The sequence below is a fragment of the Syngnathus typhle genome, linkage group LG5 (genome assembly GCF_033458585.1).
Source record: "Syngnathus typhle isolate RoL2023-S1 ecotype Sweden linkage group LG5, RoL_Styp_1.0, whole genome shotgun sequence".
Classification (NCBI taxonomy): Eukaryota; Metazoa; Chordata; class Actinopteri; order Syngnathiformes; family Syngnathidae; genus Syngnathus; species Syngnathus typhle.
In genome coordinates this window covers 18,430,723-18,452,043 of record NC_083742.1, presented here as the reverse complement: position 1 = coordinate 18,452,043, position 21,321 = coordinate 18,430,723, and the positions used below count along the sequence as shown (strand labels likewise).

General features: G+C 44.3%; 2 protein-coding genes across 4 annotated transcripts; one reads left to right on the top strand and one right to left on the bottom strand.

Moving 5' to 3' along the window:
• Positions 1-4,181: 4,181 nt before the first annotated feature.
• ccnh (cyclin H) lies at positions 4,182-8,240 on the top strand. The gene is made up of 10 exons (XM_061278306.1): positions 4,182-4,308; positions 4,574-4,692; positions 4,780-4,902; positions 5,009-5,082; positions 5,240-5,453; positions 5,541-5,704; positions 5,789-5,859; positions 5,931-6,039; positions 8,000-8,063; positions 8,135-8,240. Exons 2-10 carry the CDS (start codon positions 4,576-4,578, stop codon positions 8,159-8,161), a joined length of 963 nt encoding a protein of 320 aa, XP_061134290.1. The 5' UTR covers positions 4,182-4,308; positions 4,574-4,575; the 3' UTR covers positions 8,162-8,240.
• Positions 5,942-20,618, bottom strand: LOC133153955 (ras GTPase-activating protein 1-like). Of its 3 annotated transcripts, none has more exons than XM_061278304.1 (26): positions 19,454-20,618; positions 15,037-15,189; positions 14,124-14,259; positions 13,859-13,929; positions 13,526-13,643; positions 13,376-13,407; positions 13,229-13,281; positions 13,004-13,154; positions 12,849-12,927; positions 12,655-12,778; positions 12,413-12,569; positions 12,238-12,325; positions 11,951-12,031; positions 11,661-11,818; positions 11,506-11,582; positions 11,216-11,388; positions 10,995-11,154; positions 10,787-10,929; positions 10,482-10,597; positions 10,294-10,380; positions 9,961-10,028; positions 9,734-9,822; positions 9,590-9,667; positions 9,329-9,463; positions 9,166-9,245; positions 5,942-7,643 (listed from the first exon to the last, which is right to left on the bottom strand). In XM_061278304.1, exons 1-26 carry the CDS (start codon positions 19,963-19,965, stop codon positions 7,595-7,597), a joined length of 3,168 nt encoding a protein of 1,055 aa, XP_061134288.1. In that variant the 5' UTR covers positions 19,966-20,618; the 3' UTR covers positions 5,942-7,594. The 3 variants fall into 3 exon arrangements, with proteins under 3 accessions (XP_061134288.1, XP_061134287.1, XP_061134289.1); XM_061278303.1 differs by lacking the exon at positions 5,942-7,643 and adding an exon at positions 8,280-9,089; XM_061278305.1 differs by lacking the exons at positions 5,942-7,643; positions 19,454-20,618 and adding exons at positions 8,280-9,089; positions 17,080-17,117.
• Positions 20,619-21,321: the final 703 nt, after the last annotated feature.

Below are 21,321 nucleotides of genomic sequence, written 5' to 3'. Positions count from 1 at the left end.
GAAAAAATGATTTGGGTTGCTTGGCAACCAGCCTTGATCAAGCAGGCCACATTCTCGACCTTAAACAACCAATTCTTATATTCAAGCATGCCGCTACTAATTAGAATGCACACTATTAACCTTTCCACGGCACCAGTGGATATTTGAACTCTGGAAAATTATGAAGTAAAAAGGAAATACATAACTGCTTTTTGAAATAATAATAGTAATGATGGTATGTCGGGAAGATCGTGATTCTACGTGTCTTCTATATATTTACTTTTAGGGTATTATCATTGCCATTATTGCTGATGGCTCCTTCACCTATTAAAGGTTATCAATCAATCAACTTGGTTTTTTTTTTTACTATGTTGTGTCATTATCACATGACAAGGAAGATTAAATACAAATGCAAAATGATTGTTGACAATTAACATATAATTTAAGGTGCGGTAAAAAATTAATTAAAGCCAAAAATAATAGCGTTGCATATACTGTACGGGATTACACCGAAACACACACACACACATACACACTGCAGGGCCTTACAGACGGTAAAAAAAAAAAGAAAAATGAACGTGTAACAAAGATAGGAAACACGAGCTGAGCATACTCAATCTCATACTCAATTAGATCAAATGTACCGACTTTAAATACGTGACAGCCTATTTATACTGCAAGTGTTTACTGCACACGTGAGATGTGTCAACACACACACACACACACACACACGCACAATTCTTTACATCCAAAAAGACTGATTGAAATATTCGCATTTATTTACAAATGAACACGAGTGACCCAGATTTCCAAATATTTGCTATGTGAAATTCAAGTCCCATTTCACTGCATTTCTTTCCCACGATCCCCTTCATGAATCTTAAAATAAGAAAAAGATAATGAAGTAAAAATAAACGTTTTGTTTTTGAAGTTTCCATAAACTTAACATGTGCTTTTAAGTGTGATATGAAAAATGCATGATAATTGTGTCTCTGTGCACCGAAGCAAGCCGGCGCTGGGCTGGAAGACAGCTTGTGACATCTGAACTCTGTGATGTGGTACAGGCGTGTTCGGCCAGAAAACACGGAGGAATCATAAAAATGTTTGCAAGAAGCAACTACTATTTATTTTATTTTTTTTGGCTAAACCCATGCCCCCCTAAAAATAATCTTAGCACCCCTGGCTACTATTTTCTAATGTCAGTGGGACTCAGACAGAGTGTGATACTGTACGGGTACAAAGAAAAAAAATACAGGCTATTAATTTGCACTTAATTATAGGTTTTCTTAAAATAATTGTTATCCTAACAGCATTCTTGTCATGCTGACTGAGAGTTTTTTTTTTAAAGTGATATTATGACAGTAAGCTAAATATAACTTGGACAGATCAGAAATTAGGCTAATCAATGTTGTCTTTACGTTGTTCCAAAGTGAATAAGAAGTATCAATCCTTGAACTGCTGTTTGCACGACACAAATCCTACAGCTCCTTTCCGTGAATTCATAAAACAAAACATTTTGACACCCAAAAGTGTGTATGTCTTTCCAGGTTGCTCAGTGTGAATCCATTGATTTGCTTTTCTTGCTCATCTCTCAGGTGCTTGTTGTATTTTCCGGAAACATTGACAAGGATGCGCGGGCTGCTTAGTATTCACTTCACGTAAAGTGGGTCTGTGTTCCTCATTTAGTTCTCTACTGTACAGCTGGGGAGCTGTCCGTGGTGCTGCAGTGCTATGCAAATGAGGCTGTGTTTGAATAGAGATGGAGGTAGACACAAAGCTCAATTAGAGAGCGAGTGGGGGGCGCGTTAAAATGTCTGCAGGGAAGGGGGAAGGGAGGACAAAAAAACAATGGCAACCAGAGGAAAGCAAACACATTCACAGCAATTTCTAATTTCTTTTCCCAAACCTGTGGCTCTCTGAGGGGCTTTCACCCGCCCGCACTCCACAAATCAAACCAGCATGCACTTCCTGCTTTGTTTCAAGCTCAAAGTCACACTCACCCATGCGGCAAAATACACGAGAGGGCGGGAGGTGATTGGTGGCCATCTTGGTGTCGATGCCCGGCTTCGCCGCACATGACCCAGTGCCTGGATGAGTGTCCTTGGAGGTGGCGCTGACATCAAGCACCGGTTGCCGTGGTAACGGCTGCACAAAAAAACAGAAAGGGGTTATAATGGAGGGAAGAATAATTAATATGCACACGGAGGGGGTGGGATTTAGAATCAGGCTTTAATTGCATTTGTTGGCGCGTGAAGCTGAGCTGCTTAACAAAAATGAAATTGAATGATTTTTTTGTGAGCTCATTGGTCAGAGAAATCATTTGCATGGCTGCCAAGGTTATTTCCAAATGATTTCCTTTGATACAAGAGAGACGGGCTTCGTACATGTGGCGGTAACTATTGTATCAGTCTTCCTCCTCCCAGATGTGTACGGCCAAGGTGACAATGTAGCAATCCATCAGTCTGTGCTTGGATTTCAGGTGACATTGTATCCATAAATTGCAATCTTTTCATATTTTGTGCATGAAAGGGTTTGTCATATGCCAGCAAAGACACCATTCAAGGTGGAGGTTAACTTGATTCACTAAAGAGGCACTAAAATCAAGAATATGACAGCAGGGGCGAATCTATGACGGAAACTCAAGTGAGACTCCGAAACATAATCGGAATTAATGCATTCACAAAATAACGGTCCTAATAAAATTGACAAAACTAGGAAAATTAGTTTAAAACTATATTTGTATTTTTAAGACCTATTATATTAACTAACTTAATTAGATAACGACCTTGCATCTTTGAGACACAATGTAGAGATGAAAAAAAAAAATGCAGCAGTCAACCGTACCTACTTTACATAATGCGTTTCAAATTGAAATGAGGCACCACTCATTACGTGTCACAAAATGAACACTTAAAACAGATTCAAACAAGCTATAAGAGCAAGCTTCCAAGGCAGAGGAGGAGCCTGTAATTCTAAGAACGAAAGCACAGACAAACAGCCCCAAAACATTTACTCGACCAACATTCATAATACACTGTATAATAATAATAAACATTGCTTCAATCTTCTTTTTCCTTTCATATGGCCCTAAGAGGACTTTATAACACCTGAAATGGTCCCTGATAGGTCCAAAGGCAGGGTTTGAGGATCATATTATACATTGATAATAATAAAAATAGAGTACATCATAACTACATTTATCACCTGTGGTATTTTCGGAGTGCTGGTTTAAATATGCCCCTGTCTTGCAAAGTGATCTCACAGTTTCCCATAAAACATTGGCGAGAGTATAAAACACACACACACAATGGCAGTTTTGGCCATCCAGCAGAAACAGGCAAATGCTTAGGGCCCGAGATTTCCAGGGCCCCCCCAAAAGTCTCATAACAACTGCATTGTTCTATGATTTAAGCTAATAATTATTTTTTCGGTCTTAATGTGTCCACTAAGTTGGGATGGGCGAGTACCAGTACCAGTTCTTGGCCTTATTTCAAAAGTATCCTTGCCTGCACGCACGCGCACACGCGCTGCAATGATCTCATCAATATTGCATGATTCCTTATGTTTATGCAATGCAGGAACGGCGCAAAGGGCTGAGTTGGGGTAAACGCGCACAGTACTCCCACGAACAAGCATTACACAGACAGACTTAACTTGTAATGGCAGAATACAAGAAATTTGGGGTTTGTTTGTTTTCTCCAAGAAAACACATACCCGTTCAAGCTCAGTAATTCCTCACTTGTGGTTGCAGGCAGGCAGGGTTGTTAAGGACAACAACACCGAGCACCGAAATCAAACCATAGCTCGTGCCGGTATGCAAATGAGCGGCTTCTGCTGAATGCATGTGCATTCATTATTCATAAATGACTCCTGTTTATGCAAATTGCGGTGTGCGGTATTTCGGGCGGGGTGTTGAGTGGCGACGTTTCAAACAGCCTGTGATCACTGATCAAGCGCATGCTGGTTCAACTAATGCACGTTTTGTGCAAACGGACCAAAAGGTACATTGAGTAGTGAACTGTAAAGAAGAAGAAAAACACAGTAAATAATATATTGGTGATAAGTGCAATCTATAGAGTAATATTATATATATCTTTCTATCTTTTAGTGTGTCAATGTTTATTATAAAAATAAAAGAATTAGATTCAGACGGTAAAACGAACAAAAATAAGATTTTTGATGCGCAGTCCAATCAGCATTACGGTAGCGTCATCAGCAAGCGACGACATGGTGTGACGTAAACACATGAGACTATCATCACATGCAAGCCATTTCATGAAATTAACGGATGCAAACGAGCTGCTATCTGACAAATTGTAGTCGTCAAGGGTAAATATTTATTTTCTAAATCTCGAGTATTAGGTAGGACTTACTGGGAGATGACGTAACTTAACATGCACGACAACCGTAGCTGAACGATGCTTCGAAACCATTGCACACGAACAAATAAACGCAACAGCTAAGCAATTTGTTTCTCGTTTTTTTTTTTATCACTGGTAACAAAGGCTGTAAAATAAAATGTTTTTGTTTGCTATATCTGCAAAACGTATCGCAATACATGATAACTTACTTGCTGTGACGTCTTCTCTTGCAGCCATGTTCCATAACAGTTCACAAAGAAAATATTGGACGTTTAACAACGAAGACGAGTTGGAACAATTGAGATATGAAGCCAACCAGAAGTTCAGGAAGAAGATAAAAGAAAGCGGAAAGGTTAATTACAGTAATAAAACCACAAATCTTGCAATTTCATCCTGCCTACCTGAATTTGACCAAGCCTCATGTTGTGCGTCTCCACAGCACCTGCTCAGTGAGTCCATGTTCCTGGACCGTCACGAAGAAGAAGTTCTCTTCCGAAACTATGAAAGGACACTGCTGGACTTCTGCAATGTGTTCAAACCTGCAATGCCCAAGTCTGTTATTGTATGTATTTTCCATTTTAGAACAAATGACAGTGAACCCGTTTATTTGGATACGTGCAATGAGATTCATCACTTCCAGTTGACCGTGTAAATTGTTTTGCACGCAGGGTACGGCTATCATGTACTTCAGAAGATTCTACATGAACAACTCTCTAATGGAGTACCATCCAAAGATTATTATGTGAGTGGCTGCTGACATAGTTTTTTTTGTTTTAAATGCAAAGATTTACACTTTACTACTGCTTTGTCAAGAGTTAGTGGCAGACTATAGCGCTCTTCAAAGGAGCAGGACGGGGTTCGTCATTTCTTACGTCTTTTTGCTTTCTTCTCCGTTTCAGGCTGACGTGCGCCTATCTAGCCTGCAAGGTGGAAGAGTTTAACGTATCCAGTAGCCAGTTCGTGGGCAACCTGGTACAGGAGAGCCCGGCCGAACAAGAACGTGCTTCGGAGCAGATTCTGGAGTACGAGCTGCTGCTCATCCAGCAACTCAACTTTCACTTGGTGGTCCACAACCCCTATAGACCCCTGGAGGGGCTGCTGATTGACCTCAAGGTGGGCCCGCTCCCAAAATGAAACAAATACAATAGAACTTAAAGAACTAAACAGTTTCCCCGCTTTATCTCAACTCTGACTGTCCAGACCAGATACCATACCCTGGAGAACCCAGAGTCTCTGAGGAAGAACGTGGATGACTTCCTGGCATATGCAGCCATGACTGACGCGGGGCTGCTCTTCTCCCCCTCGCAAATTGCACTCACTGCTATTCTGAGCAGTGCTTCGAGAGCTGGGCTCAACGTAGAAAGGTGGGCCGCTTTGAGACATGGGAGTCAATTTTGGTTTCAAAGTTCTTACATCAGAAATATATGCAACAATGTGTTGTTCTCCAGCTACCTTACTGAATGCTTGGGACTCAAGGGCGAGCAAGAGGCCTTGTCCAAGATGTACGACTCCATGAGACGTGAGTAACCCGTCCACAAGATGGCGATGTTGCCTCTTCTCCATGACTAAACCGCCACACTTCCGCTGCAGGGATCAAAAGCCTCCTGAAACGATATGAACTTCCAAAAGCTGACGAGGTGATGGCTTGCAAGCAGAAGCTGGCGAGGATCCACGCGGAATTGGGTCCAAGTTCAAGCAAGTAAGGATCATCTTGATTGACGTAAAATGAAGCCTGCGTGGAATCTCAGAGACAAACATGGCTCAGTGTTGAGCGACAGCGAGTGAACTGAGTTTGCGTCATGTCACAACTGTTGTTTTTATTTGACTAGGTTGTCATATCTAAGATGCAAAAAAGGTTCGAGTTTCAGGTAGAAAAATAAAAAGGAACACATCATCAAGCATATGAAAGAACAAGAAAGTACAGTGCGGCACGTGGCGTCGCCGCCGGGTCTCCCGTACCTGGTGGGACAGCAGACGGCGGTGGTGGTCCTACCTCCCTCCCTCCCTCCCTCGCTCGTTGAGGTCTGTGGTATCGTTACGTGCACACTTTGACCTACATGACAGGCACAAATTCAGACAAGGAGGCAAAGCCAGACTATGGACCAGCAAGGCGTGCTAGGTGTGGGGAAGTTTCAGTTGGAAGCTTTCCGTGGAGGTATCTTCCATTTCTTTAGAAGTTTATAGGAAATGACACACACACACACCCTTTTTGCAACCCTAGCGTGGAAGACAACAGAGATGTGGTGATGCGGGCCACGTGAGAAACTGCAGATGAAGCGGGGTACATGCGTACTGGCATTTGTCGTGACGGAATTAAAAGCGGGCCCGAGTAGCGCTCCTTTTAATGTGGCTACATAGTCCAACTATGGAAAAACGGCATTCGAGATTAGAGCAAAGATCTTCAGTACAATTGCCCCCTCTAGTGGTACGCAATATTATTAAATGTGCAAAATGTTACAGTGGGCCATTTTACTTTAACCAGACGTAAATTAGAGTCAAGCTTACTCGTATTTAACGTTTAGGCAGAATGGAGTTGGATTTGCTGGTTTAGTTTAAAACCGTGACTCGAGCTCCTTGTATTTTCATTTTCCGTCGGGTCTCGACATCAGTACGCGCGTACCCCGCTTAAGTGAAAAGGTCAATCAACGCGCCGACATCTTTAGTTGAGAAGAACAGCGTTTCTGTAGCAGGATCAACACATGCACAAGACAAGTTACACACGTCTCCTAAACAAGACTACCGTTCTGCCGTTTAGCTACGTCATACAAACACATTTTGATTCTCTATCGCCAAAAGCAGCATATTAAAAAAAAATGTAACAAGTGTCGTGGGTGGTTTGTCCAAAGGGGAATTAAGGCTTGTGTAGTCTCCCGTTCAAATTCCCTGACGACTCCAAACGATGCTACTTTACTGCTTCACCCCCCCCCCCCTTTATGTCCATATCCATGGAAGGGAGTTCATACAGTTCTGCAGCTGAACGTAGCTCAGGTCCATCATCGATCGCTCCAACACAGTGTCTATAGCATATTTTGGGAAAGGCTTTGGAAGTAAAATGTTGACATATGCAGCCACGGTGTTTCCACCCACCCCCTTGCTCTCATCTCAGTAGGGGGGGGGGGGGGGGGGGCAGCTATTATTGCATTTGAACTATGGAGATAGTAGGCCACATGCTGAGAAATAACCCGAGGGCCCCCGGACAAGGCCTAGGCTCTTTCTGGCCAGCACTTTGACTCTCAGGTGTGATTCCACGGAATTCACATGACCTGGATGGCGGCTGCCAGTGACATGATGGTGCACTCTGTCCTGGAAGATAAAGTGGAAGGTACACGCTGTCAATACGCGGGTGGGAGTCGCTACTCTAGTGCAGTGATTCCCAACCGGTGTCAATCATCCATAATCTATGGTCGCGTTTTATGAAGACAGCTAAATGCTCTACCACGAGATGGCACACCACATTGTATTTTTTGGCTCAAAGGTTGGAAAACACTGCATCTAGTCTATATATGTACTTACTTGAAATGGAGTGATGGAGTGAGGGGGAACAACTACTCCTAATGAAAACTACGATCTAAGGTTGCATCAATGGAAATGGAAGATGTGTGGACACAACACTGATCAGAGCTCAACAACAGTCAACTGGTTTTTTTTTTGTGTGGCAGCAAACGCAAGCGGGGGTACGAGGAGGAAGGCCATGTGGCGAAAGAGCCGCGAATACAAGAAGAGGTGAGACTCCGTTTTGAATTGATATGGTTCCAAATCAGCTTTTTGTCTTCATGTGTTGTTTTGTTTCACAGGATTGGTCGGATGAAGACCTCATGTGACCAATCGTCCTCAAAGTGACCAATTTGAAGTCGTGACAAAATGTCATTGTGCATTCGAAATAAAATGTTTTTTTTTTTACACCCTGTCTTGAATATGACAAAGAACAAGCCCATCAACTATTAAAAAAAAAAAACAGTTTAATAAGTGCATGCATGTCTGATACAGTCTGTACTATTTTCCCCCAAAAAAATCTGTTGTAAACACTTTGCATTCTCAGATTGTTTTTTGCCTCGATTGCAAAATTTTGGAGGAGAAAAAAAAAAAAAGATCTTAACCAATTAAAACAGCTAGTACAATCCGACGAAGAATAATTCAGCTCATCTCTCTTAAATGCTCATGATTCCAGCAAGAGAGTTTATTCTTATATAAAATAACCAGACATTTTCCTCCAAAGACTTGGATTCAATCTAGAAAACTTAACAAAACAAAAAGAAGCATGCTCATTTCAGCGCTTCGCCTTACATTGTCACAAACTTAAAAAGTCAGTCACTACTTACAGTATAAAAGCATCCTCGCTCGCAATCCAGTTTCAACAAGCTTCTTCATGTCAGTTTCCTCATACGAAGCGGGAGAGGGTACACTTTGGCAATTTGTGCTAGAAAAGCATGGCGGGTACTGAGAAAGCTTTCAGAATCCAAAACACTGTCCCTTATGTGCAAGGGAACCGATTGTACCCAAAGTTGGAATCATTCACACAGTTCTAAAAAGGGGGGGGGGGGGGGTCCAGTGCAGCCAGCTGTCAGTCACTGGTGCATTGTTTGTACTCAGCTGTTGTTGCATAGCTCTCATGGTGAATGGGACAACACGGATGGGTATGGGCGGGACTATCCGACACCTACGTTATGGTGGGCGGTGGATGGGGTTGCCATGGAGATGAGGGTAGAACATGCGAAGTCTCCCCAGTGCGGCACCCCCCAGTGGCGGAGACTTGTCGTAGGGGAGGGGAGATGGGAGTGAAGTAAGATGCAGGGGAGGGGGGGGTTCGGTGGTGATGCGGTACTACCTGTTGCTGTTGGACATGGCATACTGAGCCTGCTTCTGTTGGAGGAGCTCTGTGATGGCCAGCAGCTTTTTTAACACATGCTGGAACAGGAAGAAAATGACACCGGTTCATTTTTTTTTGCCTTCCTACAGCAGATACGTTGGTTTCAGCACTCGTGTCTCACCTGCTGAGCCCCCCTCTCGTTACTGAGCGTCCGAAGCTCGTCTGAGTGCGTGGCGCAGAGCTCGTGCAACGCGGCCAGGTCTCGGGACAGATCCGTCCTAAAGTGCTCTGTGGTTTCGGGGAGATCACGAACGTTCTGCAAAGAAAGTCCCAACGTGTGAAGAGTCTGATATTTAAAGTGTGTGATTGGCGACAGCGGCTATCCTCCGCCAAGAAGTGCTGTTTTAAAAAAAAAAAATAAAAAAAATTAGATGGTACTCACCCCCAACTCATCCAGAAACATGATCATCCTATGCTTATTGTTTTTGATAAAGGGATTCACACCCTCCATATAAGGCTCCTGTGTGTGGACACGACGACACGATGTCAGACGATCACACAATGTCGTTTTGGGTCGGTTTCATACCTTAGCACCGAATTCCACAAGGTTGGCAAGGTTCTGAACGGACTTTGCCACCAGTGTGAGGGTCCTGCCGGCTGTTGATGACGGAGGGTCTGCAAGGGGAGAGAAAGGAAATTAGAATCACGTTCAGACATTCATTAAACGGAAATGAAAACACGCTCAAAGAGCTAGACGACCAATCGAATTTATTGACGGGCGCTTTGTGTGTGTGGCTTTGGACGGCTGCTCACCGGCAATGATATTGAACATTCGCGGGTTGAGGATCGCGGGACCGATGAGTCTGAGAAAGACGAAACCACTGGAGGACAAAAGACAGGTGAGGGAGACAAATGGTTAGCTTAGCTATGAAAAGCAAACTATCTTTGAATGCCTTGAGATCTTTATTTGCGACCAATTAAGTAATTGCAACATTATAAAAGGTTAGTGCCTCCATTTTTCGGACGTGTGAAAATCCAGTTATTTTTCTTTCCGTGTTGTAAGCACTGTTTTCAATTCAACGAGGCGAGTGAGCAGCAAGAAGTTCATTTTCATCAGCAATAATAAAGCAAGAAAACTGTATTTACCTTACAACTCTGGTCCTCATGGTGGTATTAGTTGGCCATTTCTGCTGCACAGATTTTTGCAAGCAGCCATAAATGAATCTTAGCGTCCTGGAACGATAACAATAAGAGTTTTATTGGGGCCCCTTTGAGACATTGCCTTCGTGTTATCCGAGCTCAAACGTGAAAAGGCGCTTCATTGGTGCGCTTACGGTGGTAGTATCTCAGCAGCCATGAAGATCTTTTCTACCAGTTCTGACAGGATGTTGAGGAGGTGAGCCAGGTTCAGGTTGACATCCTCATTCTTTTCCAGTTTGGAGGGGTTCAACTTGAAATGGGAGAGATGGAAACCATTGCATTTCCATCATTTATTTACAGTTTCCGTGCGAATATTGGCCGCTTCGGTAGAAATATGAATAATTGTGTCGCTTATCTTTCCGTTTTTTTACCAATGTGTGTGGTGAATGGTTATTTCCAAAAAAAATTGCTGCGGTATAAGTAGAGACGTTGGCTTTACCTCACAGGACTGTTTGCTCTCCATGATCTTGAGGATGGTGTCCTTGAGAGCGTGATGGACGAAGGGCGTGGCCGTGGCTTTCATGTACTGCTCCATCAGTGTGCTGGCCAATGTGGTCGCCCGGAACAACGTTGTGGCTTCATCTGTCCGCAAGCAGAGTTAGCTCGATCCAAATTGATTATGCAAAGCATTCTTCCCACTTCCTTACCCTCCATGCTAATCTCTCGATCGTTGAGAGTCCTGAGAAGAGGGGCTTCGGCCTTCTCGTGCCTGAAGATCCTCAGGAGGAGACTTGCCAGTAAGGTGCGGTCCTGACCGCACACGTGCGCCAGAGCATAGATGACGTGGAACTCTTTCTGCAGGATCATCTACGTGAAGACACACATGTGGTCATTACAGCACTTAAGAGTGAATCGCAGTGGAACTGACCTCTTTAAACTCGCTGTACTCTTCTTCGGGCATGATCTTCTCCATGGAGTAGCGTGCGCGGACTCGTAAGGAGCCCGGCTCGATGCCCTTCAGAGGCACGTGGGAGCTGAGAGGGAACCACTCGTCAATCATCTGGCCCTTCTGCAGACGGCTCAGCTGGCAACGCATGAATACTACGGCGTAGAAGCGGCATCCGAGGAAGAGCAGAACCAAAATGTTGGAAAGATGAAATCATAACAAACAGAATTGGCGGGCTACATTTGGCGTCGAAAACAGACGGATGCACGTACAGATGTCGCTTTCTTTGCTTTTTTTCGTCTTGTTGCTCAGGCTGATCTCAAATCTGTTGATTTCACTCGAGAGGTCGCTGGAAACAGACAAAGGCGATGATTTCTAATGAAGTAGGCAAGGCGCTCCAATGTGAAGCGTGAAAAGGGGGGCTCACTCAAAAATGAACTCCTCGGTGAAGACGGGGTTGGGCCCCTCCCTCGGGTGCGTTTTGGCCACCTGGACGTTGTTCAGGTAGATGTTGCAGTAAGGGTTGGTGAAATACTTCCCCGGCAGCTTATGGGCCTCCTCCACGTAGAGCACCAGGCTGCTCACCTAAGATAGAAGGGACCAGCTCAGACTTCAAACAATAAGATGCTAACTCATTTGCGTTGTCTTTTTTGTAAAATACGTTCACCGATTCTCAAAATGGTTTCTGTCAGGTGAGGAGCAGTCACTCTCGCATACCTGTCTCAACCTTTTGTTGGAGGTGGGCTGAGTTGTCTTCCTTAAATTGCTGCAGAACGTTTGAAGGCATTTCATCCAATCCTGGAACAGAAAGAAAAAACATTAAAATCACAAGAAACTTTGTCCCAAAAAAAAGGTCATAGAATATTATTATAAATAAATATTATTGATATATATATTATTAACACTATTATTATAAATAAATATTTTATAAATATAAAATATTTTATATAATATATTTAAATATTTTAGCACTAAGTGCTTGACGACTCGGGAGGTCTTATTACCTGCGCATGCTCTGGAGCTTCCCCGGCGAAGTAGAAAATGTATTGTTCCTCACTAAAGTGCTGGACAACAATCTGGAAACAGTTTGGCCTGAAAATGAGCAATAAAAAAAAAAAAAGAAGAGCATTGAAATACGCAATACTTTCTCCAAACAGCCTCACCAAAAAAAGAACATACCTGCCAAAAAGGCTGTCATGAACGCCATATACTGAGCACACGCTTAGGTCGATCAGCCCTTTGGGTTTGGTGGCTCTTTTCTCGCTCTCAAAGTAGATGAGCTGGGCATCGTTACCCTCCAGGATAAAATAGAGGTTCTTCCACCGTTTGCCTTTACCTGGAAGCGTTCAAAGTAAAAGGAAAATCATCCCCACGGCGAGACATTGGTGCGGGGGGGGACAAAAACCATTCGTGCAACACACCTTTGTTGAAGAGGAGGTAGCCTTTTTTCACAATGTTTTTGTAGAACGCATCTTTTGGTTTTCGCCTGATTGTATTGTAAATTTCTCTCCCGTCCACCGTGTCAGTGATGACTTGTTCTTGGTGCTAATTGAATACAAACAAGAAGTTACAACCGGACACCAAGATCATTGCTATATCATTTGAAATCCACTACCTGGACTGAAACGGGATCTTTCAAGTTGTAACCCTCGACAATCTGCTCTTTCTTGTAATGGTCGATGATGTCGTCGACGCTACCGGACACGACGGCGCAAAGGAGAAATTAAATTGTGATCATTGCGAGCGTACGTTTTTTTTCCGGCCACACACCTGTTATAGTACCTCCCTCCCATCATGTACTGGTTGTTAGGGGTGGGAGAGATCTTAAACCTTTGGATGTTCTCATTGGTACGAAAGAAGAGGGAGTAGTCCCCAGGCGTGTTGTCTGACGGCCGCACGAGGAAACTGCACACCTGGCCAACTATGCACGAGAGTCATTATTCACTTTTTTGATAAAAACAACTTTGGCGTGTGGGAGTGAAAGAAAAGAGTTACCCGTCATCAGCAGGTTGTAGGCTTCTTGTTTTGTGATCTTTCCATGATACCAGCTGGGGAGGATCAACATACATAATAATATTGGTCAGTTTATTCACATTTAACTATAAATGGCAACCAGAAAATAATCGTGATCGGAAAACCTACATTTTTCCCTCGTGTGGATCCTCCTCCCGGCACTGAAAGTTGTCAAAAAACGTTTTTTGTTGTAAAAAGTGTATAACGTTTGGAATGGATTGTTTTTGCTACTCTTAGAGTTGCAATGAAATAAAACGAGTCAATGCCGGATCCGCTTACCACCTCCTCCACCAGATCCTCCACGATGAGGCCCTGCTCCTCCGTGCGAACGTTGGTCACCCACATCCAGCCGTCGTCCAGTTCGTTGTGAACGATGAACATGTCTCCCTTCAGGAAGCTGGAGATGCATAGTTTGGTTGCGTAAGCGGGACTATGTCACGTAAAATGGAGCTGGTTGCAATCATCCCCACTAACCACGGCCCACTTCCTGGTATTTCTGATGTAGCACAAACTAACCAGTAGAGGTCGGGCTTGAGCAACATTTGAAGTGCTCAGCCGTTCGACCACATTGCACATTTCTGCCCTACGTGCAATTTGAATATGAATGCTTACCTGATCTCATCAGTATCTGGCACTTTGGTGTATGGCAGTATGGCCCTTACTCTCCTCCTGTCTTCTACAGGCTAAACAAAGAGAGAAAAATTCAGGCAATTATGGTCTCTCACCTTCTGAATGTGACATTTACAATACGCTACATTTTCTCCCGAATCATTATGCAAATTCCTCAAATTGCTCTACCAAATGTCAAGTGTCGAATGAATGTAGTTTAGCGCTTTCCGGATATTTTCGTACAATGTCAACAATATTTCAGTCGAACCTCTGGAGGGGCCACGGGCCACTGCAGCTTCTCTCCTTTGAGCAGGCAAGACACGTAGCTGTAGTAACCAATAAGGTCGGATAAGGAAGAGAACCGCCTTCCGCCTATGTAATAGTCCCCACACATGGCAATTATCCTGAAACAAAAACACAAAACAATGAGAACAAGTATTCCATCATCACAGTAATGTTTGCTGATATTCGGCAGAAATGTGGGAGACGATAAAAAAGTTTGCAATTGTGTATCCCCCCCCCCAAAAAAGAAAAAGGCTACAAATGTATTCCAGCTAGTTCTTTGATTGCGTTTAAATTAAACTGCACCGAGCATTTGAAGTTGTGCAATTAACCTGATGTTTATAATTCATTTAAAGGGGCCCCCTCCCCGGCAATAATTACATTATGGCCTCACACTAATGCAATGAGTGAAATATATGAAGTCATTGATACGAAATTAGAACAGCATACTTTGTCCGGGGCACAAAATATAAGTCGGAAAACAAACAGTAAATCATCGTCGTTAAGATGAGTTGAAGGAGACAATACAAGGAAATATTGCGTAACACTGTACATTCTCACGCACAACTAGCGTCAGCTTGACACGAAAATCGTCCGCCGGAAACTATAGCTCCTTGCCGTATCGTCGCTTCAGTTTCGGTGGTTTTCCAACCACAATCGAATGCGGCAAAATGATTGCGCGATACGTGAAGTCAAACTAGCCAGCGACGTGATAGCGTTTACGAATTGGACCTAAGACGCTATCCCTTGTGGTTTCCCAAATGACCGGTGGAAAATATGATCGATGCTTTATTTACATCCGAAGACATCTACTGCAAGTCATTGTCGTTCGTGTAACTTTTTTTTTTTTTTTACAGCTCGTGCCACACCGTGTCCATTTTCCATGTGTGGAAACGTACCTGAAATGGTTGACCACATTGGTCATGCTGAGGAAAGACAGGACAAAGGAACCGGGCCGGCGGTCACTCTCCCTGATGAGGTAGCTGCCGTGGGTCCGAGCCTGGCGCAGCCGCTCCTCAGCAATGGTTCGGTCCAGCTTGCCATGGTACCACCTGGGAGAACCAAACGAGGCGATTTAGGGGTGGCTGCTGACTGGTTGTTTTTATTCGCAATTACTTTAACAGCAAGACGTATAAACTAGTTGGTTGTAATAAATCACGTCCAATTCTGAAAACCGAACTCGTTTATTCAAAAGCGGCAAGAAAAGATCCGAGCGGTCCTCCAAAGCAAAAACCTCAAAAGACGACTTGATCTCCTGCTTACTGGCTTTTAGAAATCTTATTCAAATTTTCATCAGGTGAGGCTGTCCTGTCTCAACGGAGTTAAAAAATGAACATGCTCTATCCAAATTTAGACCACGAGTGCCTTAAAGGGCAACCATTCAGGTGAAGAAGAAGAAAAAAAAACTAATCCTGCAGCACTTCTTGTAACAGGAGAGCTAAAAGGGCTCCCGTGTAGTTCTGAAGCAGCGAGTCGTTTTTTGGAAAGAAAACGGCTGCAAGCAAGGAGGAGGAAAGTGAAGTGGGGCTTGGAGTGATAAGAGTATTGAAGTGCAGCTTAAGAGTTGGGCCAAGTTGCAGCAAGGAGCCAAGAGGACGGTGGGTGGCAAATCACTCTGAAGGACGAGCCAACGGGGAAAGACAAAAAAAAAGTGTCAGAAAGCAGCACTCAGCACATCACTTTACAAGTTTGCCTCCGATTATGACCGCTATTAATTACACGTGTAACATTTAAAGAACACAAATTATACCTTCGACGCGTGAGCTTCATTTCATGGCCCGGTTGCATTGCAAATTTTGAATTTGGAATAATGTGATTTTCCACTTTCATACATCAACTTCCAAAGTCACCCTTAAATGATACGCGACATAGCCATGCTGGTGGTTATAGGAATAGACCCTACTCTCGACTTAAGGAATGCCCGTCATGTCTGAACATGAACAGCGAGCGGCACGGCACGGTGACGTTCTGTTTCTCTCCATGACTGACAGCCCACTCAAGGGAAGGTCATGCATTCTGCATTCCCCCCCCCACTCGCTAAACAAAAGCAGAACGGGGACGTTTTTAACGATATGAGGTCGTGTATGAGAGTGGAGGGAGACCCACCACAGCGCAGTGGCACCGAAATATGTGGAGCGGCCCAGTGTCATGTTATCATGAGGCGAGATGAAAAGGCAGATCATTTTAGCGTTTCCTGCGAGCAAGGTTGACTGCCTGTTGGCTGTCAAGTATCACTTAAGAGTGTTGAAATTGAATCTGACGAAATAATAAGGCCGTAACCTCGGCGGGCCCGCTTTAGCGAGTTTGAGGGACACGAAATGGCGACCAAGATGGGTAGTCGAAGGCAGCTCAAGATGAATTAATGATAATAATTTTGTGTTTGCATGTAGACTTGACCTAGAAAATATTCTACGGTGTCTCACGCAAAAATGGAAAAAATATGGCCCACTTTTTGGTACTTGATCGTCCTGTGTGCAACTTAACAAAAGTATCAAAATCGTCAATTTGTGAGTATTAAATGTGCACACCACTCGTTAACGGGTATTTTAAGGATTAGCAACAGTTTCTATGCTTGCCCTAAATATGATTAGGCAATCGCCAATAAATTGATTAGCTTGTGCACTTGTAATTATTTTGAAGTCATCAGTGAACTCTATGCTTGTGTACTGAAATGGCAACGTCAAGTTTGCATGACTTTTGATTCGTGTTGTCTCACTGGAGCTGCCAAGATTCATTAGGGGGGTGGGGGGGGGGACAATACACGAAGACAGAATGGTAACAAATCGTCCCGTGAACGTCCCGTCGACTCGAAGGATGTAACGCATATTATGGAGTCAAGAAACCGGATGTTAAGAGTCGAAGATGAATCTGGAGCAAATCAGCAGGTGCCGTCAGGGAAGCTGCTCGGTAACGTAGCGACGACTTACGGACGCCCCACTTACGATGAGTTCACCCTCTGCTGCATTTCCCTCCGCTTCGTCCCGTGCTCTCCCGAGCTGATGCGGTTACCGCGTGGTCGACCGCGAGCTTAGACACGGGGAGCCCAGCCCAGGCGGCTTGAAATCCAAATAAGCCATGAGCGTGCGACGCCGCTGTCGCCTTGATGCGTTCATCCCCGTCGACGTCCGCGGAAATGGGACGAGGGCGCAAAGACGAGCGTCATTCCAGCATTTATTTTGACTAACGGGCTCTTTTATCCATTAGTAGGGTTAATCGTTCTTATGAAGGAGAGTCAAGTAAAGTGTAGCCCTGCAGTTGTTGCTCGTACGTATCCTCCTCTGACTTTCCTGGCTACTTCTCTTCCCTTGCCCCCCACCCCATAGAAACCAGCAGCATGCAGCCGATTGGTTTCTGACTCAGTGGGACACAAATGGTAGGGAGTGGCAATTTGGCACCCACAATACACATTTTCATGCACATGGGCAGATACTCATCTTCCCGTGATGTGCTTAAAGACAATCATTAATATGCCCGTCAGTTAAAATGAATGAATCTAATTGAGGATCCTGTTAAGGTTACAATGAATGGCCGAGAAGTGTTGAAAAACAGGATGCTGGAGAGAAAAGGCAGGGCAGAGAGCCGATTGGAAGGGCACCGCAGGACATTGCATAATGCGTCGAAAATGTATGGAAACTTTAGGCTTCTCCCTCATCAACATCATACATTTCTCCAAAGGGAGACAGGTGGACCGTTTTGGAAATTTGCTAACTCAATCCCACTCGCGGTAATCATCTTCAAACCAAGTCCTCAATAACTCCGGGAAACCCTTCTCTGACTTAGGCGGTCTCTAATCTTCGTGGAAACTTGAAAATCTACGACTGGTTTCCCAGAGTTGTTTGCTTAAGCTCGGGCATTAAGCTGGCGCTTTCTCCAGGCGGTAGCAATCGACCCTTGTGGGACCGATTGGAGCTCGACTTTGCAGACAGCAAGATTATGATCGTCACGCCGCAGAAGGTGTTTATGAAGGTCTCTCGCTCGTGGCGCTCTGTTCAACGTGGCGAGTTAAGCTTTTCACGGTCAGTGTGCAACGCGCACTTCTATGTTTTCCGCTGTCCGCTCTTCTAAAATACACTTCACGAGCCGCTAACTCAAAGGAATTGAACATCAGTCTTGCCCTCGATTGGTGAAAACGTACAGTCGCTCCAAATGGTGCTACTAGAAAAGCAAGAGAAAAATTCGTATCCGTGTATCGAAAATGTAGTTTCAGGTCAAATCTCGAGTGCAGTCAATTTTACGGTCGACTTCGCGGCGCAATCGAAACAGTTGGATGCCGGAGCTCCTGCTTGCTTGTCTCATCAACAGGGCGGGGCGGCACCCAAAATAAAATCTGAATCCGCACTCCAGCTTTTCCATCTCATAGCACGAAGGCCAAAAATGACATAACGCTGCACTTTGCTAATGAGAATAAAACGAATGTCAAGGCTGTATGAGTGCTATCGAGTCATTTCGGTGTTTACAGCGGAGATGGGGAAGTGTTTTGGTTGCAAAACATGTGAATCATTCTGAAATGAGTCACAAATGTTAAAAATATTGATCGCGTAAGCTGATAAGGCAATGGATGACAAAGTCCAAAGTGCAGTTCAGTCACGAAAAGCAATTACAAGCATCGTCAAAATGACTTATTGGATGTTGTCATCTTCCCATGACATCACTAAAGACTGAGCAGCGCAAAGTAGCACGAGAAAAGATTACGGAACGGATCCCGCTGCAGCGTCAAACTATTTAAGACGATTCTGGGGCAAAGCGAAACACTCGGAGGGCTTCTGTCAAGATCTCTCCTCTGTATGTAAATCCACGGCTAAAGCGACAGACTGGATGAAGAAATACATAATGTAAAAGTCTTTTGTGAAAATTTGATTCGTGTTCGGACCACCTTGGTCCCTTTTAGAAAGAAATGACGTGGCTGTTAGCATTTCAGCAATGACCCTAAAAACTAATTGGGAATGTGAAGAAACAAACTGGATCTTTGTCTGAAAGATCATGGAATCCATGTTGGCCTCAGTTGAGCATTTCTGCCGATGTGTTTCCAATTAGTCAATGCGGTTTGTGCAGAAATGCATGCTGGGAGAAAAAGTGTTTATAGATCGGTGGATTGAAATAAAGCAATGATGAAAAAAAAAATCCTCATTTTATGAACACTCAGGATGGTCTGTCCTAACCAAGCCGTGTTGCACGAACCGACGACACCTGTGAAGCATCTTCAAGACAAACAGGGCAATCAAGTTACAATATATCAAATTCACAACTGTCCTCCAACTCTATTTTTGCCAACCCAAACTGTGTATTTGCAACCATCATTACTGTTATTGTACTCACTGGTTTGTAGGCGGTGCAGAGAGGGGGAACACCACCTCTTCCTCCTCGTATTCCGGCCCATCTTGCAGGTCGTTTTCATCTATCGTGCCGCCGCTACCTGTAGAGGGTGGGGGAGGAGGTGGAGGCGGTAGTGGGGGGAAATCCGGGACTGAGGATGTGGGTGAAATCCGACAGGCCGGTGCCTCCGAAGTGGGAGAGCCGCACATGCCGCCCACGTTCCCTGAGCTCGTTCCCTGGAAAAGTGAATGTCCACCTCCGCCACTCCCTGCTGCGGACAGGGACAGGGCAGATCCGCTTATATCCCCACTTGCGAAGGGATAGATCACACTCATGTCTGGGAGCGAGTCCGGAGATGTGTTTAAGTGTTGACGGAGGGCTGGCACAGGTCCCAAATCCGCCGCCCTGACTATGGTTGACCTGGGATAGCAAGGGAACGGGGCAGTCTCCGGGCCTCCTCCGCCCGTCCCCGACGTGACCGAGCCCGTCTCCTCACTACTGACCTCCGCTGCCATCGTTCCGGGGAAATACGTAGAGGGGAACAAGTCCAAAAGGGAGCCCGCCCTTCCCCTCTTTTGTTACGACGCTCCGTCAGTGTTTGGGCTCCCGGGAAACAACAGCAAAAGTTGAGCCAAATATCTTTTAGCCCGTCAGCTAGCGTTAGCCCACAAGCTAACTTTGCTAGCACGCGTTAGCTTTACCTCGCATTGCTAGCAGGTCCGAGACACTTGATGACTTCTTTCTTGACTAGGTCCCTCATTGTTTCCTGAGATTAAAGTTCGCACCGTAAAAGCACATGTTGAGTCTTCCAAACTGAACATCAAGTCTCGAGTCTGCTTCTTCGCTTGGACCTCACCTTCGCCACTATCGTTGTGTTGTTTTATTGTCACTGTTGTGTGTGTAATCCTCGTCTCTCTCTCTCTTTCTCTCTCTCCCTCCCTCTCTCTCTTTTAAACCACTGATCTTGCTTTCTTGCGTCCAGAGTCCGCTCGTCGCGAGCGTTGTCCACAAAGCCACCCGCTCCTGTCGCCTAAACTCACGACGCGGTGAGTTGGTTGGCAACCCCGAGCATATCGCTATGTCCAAGTGGACATTTTTTGCGCTCCGGGAGCGAAGTTTGCGTTGATTTCCAGGTTTTTTTGCGCTGCTGGCTTACTCGCTCTCCCCCTCCCCTTTCTCTCCGCTCCCTCGCCCACTCCCCTCTAGACACTGAGCAGACCAAACCAATCGAGCACAGAGCGACACCGCTTCCTTCAATCCATGCAGTCTGCGATCACTAGCGGGGCTGAACTGCATTTCGTTTATTTATTTATTTATTTATTTATTTATTTATTTATTTATTTATTTATTTATTTACTTACTTACTTATTGATTTATTTATTGATTGATTTATGGGGGATTACTCTTGATTTTAATGAAGATAAATCGATGGGGACATTTTGGCATTATAGCAAAGAGTGTTTATTCTTCATTCATATAATAATATATAATAATTAATAATAATATAATTAATATTTAGGCAATAATTACCGGAAAACAATGCTACAGCTGTATTGTCATTTATTTATGTATGTATCTGTAAAATAGAAAAGATACACACATACGAGTGAAAAAAAATCAATGTATTCTGATTTGCAGTGTTCTCTGAGTTAATGTTAATCTATCAATCCAGCTTGCAAGCAATGGCTCTAAATGTGACATAAAAATGGATGGGCCTAAATGTGCAAAAAGCCTTGTGTTCCCATGGGACATTCAGAGAGCTCCTGTTTTTTTTCAGTTTTTCTTTTCAGAGACTTATTTACCCTCTCTTGCACGAGGCAGAAGAATGAGTTCCAAACGTCCAAATAAACAAACGCTTACTGCTGCTTGGC

Excerpts from the sequence above, each read along its gene's own strand:
- ccnh (XM_061278306.1), top strand. The coding sequence starts at position 4,576 with ATGTTCCATAACAGTTCACAAAGAAAATATTGGACGTTTAACAACGAA. Across the intron at positions 5,083-5,239 it reads TACCATCCAAAGATTATTAT|GCTGACGTGCGCCTATCTAG; the intron begins GTGAGTGGCTGC and ends TCTCCGTTTCAG. Across the intron at positions 6,040-7,999 it reads TTGGGTCCAAGTTCAAGCAA|CAAACGCAAGCGGGGGTACG; the intron begins GTAAGGATCATC and ends TTTGTGTGGCAG.
- LOC133153955 (XM_061278303.1), bottom strand. The coding sequence starts at position 19,965 with ATGGCAGCGGAGGTCAGTAGTGAGGAGACGGGCTCGGTCACGTCGGGG. Across the intron at positions 11,155-11,215 it reads AGTACAGCGAGTTTAAAGAG|ATGATCCTGCAGAAAGAGTT; the intron begins GTCAGTTCCACT and ends GTCTTCACGTAG. Across the intron at positions 10,930-10,994 it reads TCGAGAGATTAGCATGGAGG|ATGAAGCCACAACGTTGTTC; the intron begins GTAAGGAAGTGG and ends GCTTGCGGACAG.